General features: G+C 43.9%; 1 protein-coding gene across 1 annotated transcript in view; it reads left to right on the top strand.

Annotated features, from left to right (window-relative positions):
- MYCBP2 (MYC binding protein 2, E3 ubiquitin protein ligase) overlaps nucleotides 1–4,844 on the top strand; it is a 336,755-nt gene that overhangs the window by 195,847 nt on the left and 136,064 nt on the right. Inside the window, exon 43 of the mRNA XM_019523825.1 lies at nucleotides 2,238–2,325. Coding sequence (XP_019379370.1) covers nucleotides 2,238–2,325 — 88 coding nt within the window. The remainder of the gene's footprint in view (nucleotides 1–2,237; nucleotides 2,326–4,844) is intronic.

Here is a 4,844-nt window from a genome sequence, read left to right as displayed (position 1 = left end):
GGGGGGGGGGGGGCTGCTACGGGATGGACTATAGCCACCCCAAAATTCACCGTAGTCCCTTTTCCAGTGCTGCCCACACCCACCCTGAGCTCAGCCAGGGTCCAACCCCTCCCCCCACTGTAAAGAGGCTGGCACAGCCCTTAGTTTTTAATGCATCTAGGGCTTAACATTCTGCTCTTCCATTTGGGAAAACAGGGTTTTGGTCTCTATTTAAATAGCAGTCCATGCCCACCTTCTTTCTGGTGGTGGTGAACTGCTTGCTAAACTCCCACGAATGGGAGTGCCTGGAAACCACAGATTATGCAACAAAAAATTTAAGATTCATATCTGAGTATTTGTAGTACCAGTCTATAATCCCCTCTGCTTCAGAGTTCAATGTAACATAAGGACTCTAGTTAGGGATAGGATGGTGTAGTTGGAGGGAAAGGTCCCTTTTATAGAGTAGGATCTTGATCCTCAAACATAATCTCTCGTGTGCCCCTCAACTGACATGGCAGTTCCTCAACCTGAAACCAGAGTGCTGTATTCCACAACTGTGAATACAATGCAAAAGGGAAACTCTAGACAGTTACTGGTAAATAGCTTCTCTTTCTTACTGTACAGGAAATCCTTGCTATTTGTGGGTTCGGCATTTGTGGTTTCAAATATTCGCGAATGCCGAACCTGCATCTTAAATACATTTACAGGAGTGCCTCGGGAGCTCCGCGCTTGCCACTGCTGGGCTCCTGCCGCCACTGCCAGTGCAGCCGTGCCTCGCCCCCCAGCCGCTGGGGGCACTGCATTCATGACATTCATAAATGCAGTGCTGTATTTGCCGATTTCACCATTCATGGGGATCTTCAGAACAGATCTCCCACAAATGGCAAGGGTCGCCTGTAGTCTTCAGTGTGTTGCCTTTTAATTTTGACTGAGAAATCTTTTGTTGCATCATGAAAAGGGTAAATAAAAATTTGTCCCTATCTGTACTATTATTTTTTCTCTGGGTTCATTTCCCTTTGTTTTGTTGCCCCTGCCTTATCATAGGGCAGGATTCTAGATAACCTTGCTCACATTGAGTAGCACCTTGTTTAATAAGCAGTCGCACTGAAACCTTGGTGATACACATACAATCCAGTTCTGTGCGAGTCAGGAAATCCATATCTTCTCTGTATGTAATCATTACACAGATCCTGAGATGTAGTTGAACTATTGAAGAGTCTCTACACGTGCTCTGGGCTGGAGGTGGGGAAGAGAGGGCGTGCTTTAATTAATGGATCTGAGAATCACTCTGATTAAAGTGCCCATAGCATCATGTGTATTCAGCGTCTGGCACTCCAAAATGGCAGTGGGGATGCTTGAACTAATGGTCATTCAATGGGCTTTAGTTCAAGCACCCCCGCCCCTATTTTGAAGCATGGGGACACTGAGTAGACAGGACGCAGAGGCTGCTGGAGCACATTAATTAGCACACTCCAGCAGACTCTATTAATCTCTGAGTATTTGTCTTTATTAATTGAATCCGCTCTGACGTGTGCTAATTAGCATGCATCAGAGCAAATGTCTGGCACGTGTATAGGTTACCTTAAATTGTATTTGCTTAAAATCCAAGATACTTGCAAATTTGTCTTGATACTGCACTGTTCATCTTGCACAACATAGATCTCCTTGTTAGAAACAACAGAATGACTATAGCCCTTTTAAGATGGCCTACAAAATACTCTGAGACCAGTGTATATGGAAGAAGGTCTGAGAGCTTCTTTTAAGAGTCAACAGTAGGAGAAATTTGGGGGGACAGAGAGCTTCCTTCAGGACAGAATCAAGAAGTGGAAGACAGGGAGGTCTTGAGTAAGGTTTCAGGTAAACTGAATGCATGGGATAACTTAGAAGGACCATTGCTCTAAGGTATTTATGTATTTTTAATTTTTTGAATGTTTTCAGTTTCCATTCTACAGACTAAAGGCTATATACAATATTTATCTTACAATTTTTCCCTAAACCCAAAGCACAGCAACAAACAATAGTTAATAAATCCTATTAATGAGATAATTTGCTTTCAACCATTTTGTACTGTGACCCCCTTAAAACAACAGAATTGTAATTTCAGGATCCTTACCCTGGAAAGCAGGCTGAAAACCCTTGAAGTAGAGCACAATATTAGTGTCTATCAGTCACAAATATTGTGTAGCACACTGCTAATCCAGTTACTTGATTTTGTTTTCTGAAAATATTTTGCTTAAAAATCTTCTGTGTTTTTGAAGGGTATCATTCAGTTAGAGAAAGAGTTGTCCAATCTAGGAGGAGCATGTGCAGCAGCTTTAATGAAAAAAGACCTGGCACTTCCCATCGGTAAGCCTCTGTTAATCAAGTAATACATTATGTACCTTGTTTTGTGAATGCCTCATTCAGTACATTTCTAATTGTGGATAACCTCTAAGTGAAAATGTTTTTTAAACTAATAAGAGTAAATAATGCTGGGATTTCAGGTGAGAAAATATTTTGGAGGTCCTGTAAAGGTAGACCAGGATTAGCCATGATCTAAGTAGACAGCTCATTTTTATGTCTCTTCAAATTTTAAACAGTGTCTCCTGGGCCCAAGTCAGTAACTAGATGGCCTGTTGATAAAAGAGCTCCAGTTGCAATACACAGTGCAGCATGGAGTTGCATGCCAAGGCATTTAGTATAGGCACCATGGGACCCAACAGGAGCACAATATTCTGCAGCCAGTGATACCAGAGCCAGCACTGTTGTTCAAAGCAAGCTGTCACTAGCATCCCACAAAGTCCTTGCTAGATTTTGTAGGAGGCACATCCTGGCTTTGGCCTTTCTGAATTTATTTTCTAAATGACAAGGTAGTTTAGATTAGATTCATAGACATTAGGGCTGGAAGGGACCTCAGAAGATCATCAAGTCCAGCCGCCTGCTCCAGGGGCAGGAAGTCAGCTGGGGTCACAGGATCCCAGCAAGATAAACGTCCAATTGACTCTTAAAGGAGTCCAGAGTAGGTGCTTGCATCACCTCTGGCAGCAGTCTGTTTCAGGCCTTGGGGGCTCAGACAGTAAAGAAGTTCTTCCTTATGTCCAGCCTGAAACGGTCTTGGAGGAGTTTGTGACTGTTTGACCTTGTCATCCCATGGGGCTGTCTGGTGAACAGGCATTTGCCCAGATCCTGATGTGTACACCCCTTTTATGCTTATAGGCAGCCAGGTACCCCCTGAGCCTGCACTTTTCCAGGCTGAAGAGTCCCATAGCTCTCAGCCTCCCATCATAAGGCCTATAGTCTTGACCTGTGATCATGCACGTAGCTCCCTTCTGGACTCTGTCAAGCTTCTCCACATCCTTTTTAAATTGTGGAGCCCAGAATTGGATGTAGTATTCCAGCTGCGGCCTCACCAAGGCCAAGTACAGTGGGAGGATGACATCTGGGATTTGCTAAAGAAGCATCTATGGAGGCAAGCCAGAGTTTTGCTTGTTTTGCTGGCTGCAACATCACATTGGTGACTCGTATTCATTTTGTGGTCAATCATGACCCCCAAGTCCCTTTCAGCTGTGGTGCTAGCAAGCATAGCACTGCTGAGCCTATAAGCATGCTGCGGGTTTTTCTTCCCAAGGTGGAGTACTTTGCCTTTTCGGTGTTGAAGGCCCTCAGGTTGTCGTTTGCCCATTTACCCCATAGTTTGGTGTCATCAGCAAACTTGGTCAGTCCGCTTCTGATACCAATGTCCGCATCGTTAATGAAGATGTTGAAAAGAATAAGCCCAAGGACGGAGTCTTAGGGGACTCCACTGGTCACGGTGCGCCACAGTGATTGACTTCCATCAACTACCACTCTCTGGGTCCGACCTCGGAGCCAATTCCCCAGCCAGTGGACTATGATGTAGCCAAGGCTGCAGTTAGCCAGTTTTTCTATGAGATTAGGCTTAATGTTTACTTTCTGTCCACAAAATCTGATGTCCAGTAGTACTTTGAAAGCTTTGTTCTTCATGCAGAAAGGGGTCAGAGTTTTTTCAGGGATTTTGGCATAATTTCCAGGAGTGGATGTAATGTGTGAAGATCTGGAGGTTGGCAGTGAACATAGTGCTCATTCTAATGATGATGGTTCCTTGGCTGCTGGAAAAATGTCTGGTTTATATGAGCTTTCTCAAATGAAGGCACGTGAAGTTTCTCCATCATGTCCAGCATATTGTTTGTGCTGGGTATGGCATGGCATGTAAACTTTTTGAAGAGCAGCGGAGCTGGTAAAATCCTTCTGGTGGTCCAAGTCCATGCCAGTCTGCCTATCAAACTGTATACTTACAAGGGAAGAAATAAGCTGTAATGTGGGGTGGCACTTGATGGCCCTGAAAAAAATTGAGCATCTGTCCACTAAGACTTTACAGGCGTCAGTGAAAGTGGTGTTGATTCAAAGGAGACCAAGTGAAAGAGAGTTCACCTGTCACTGTTTCAGTTTTTGCTTTCCTGTAAAACTGCATCAGTTCATCTTATAAAAACTAGAACTTGACTGCAGCAACTTAGACCTGGCCTAAAGGTAGAGTGTTCCCAATGAGTATTGTGAGGTCAGCTAGAAGGACTCTCCTTTCTACCTTCACCCCCTGAGCTTCTTTACTGTGGCAAGGGTGACATACATAGGTTGTCAGCTTCCTCAGCTGGTTTGCTATGTTTTAGTGTGGTGCGCAGACATTTGCTTCACTCCAGCTTTTTTGAATCTTACTAGTCTGATAATAACAGGAAAAGATCTGCAAGATGTTGGCCCAGTCCTTACCCATTCAGTTAGAAGTTCTTAAAAAAAAATTGGAGTGGGTTTTATTCTTGGCCCTGGCTTTTGTTGTTGTTTCTAATGATCAGGGATCCTGGTTTTCTCTGATTTAA

This window comes from Gavialis gangeticus, unplaced genomic scaffold, assembly GCF_001723915.1.
Source record: "Gavialis gangeticus isolate Ggan-Ray unplaced genomic scaffold, GavGan_comp1, whole genome shotgun sequence".
Classification (NCBI taxonomy): Eukaryota; Metazoa; Chordata; order Crocodylia; family Gavialidae; genus Gavialis; species Gavialis gangeticus.
Note: the sequence above shows the minus strand (reverse complement) of the source record. Positions and strands in the feature narration are given on the sequence as shown.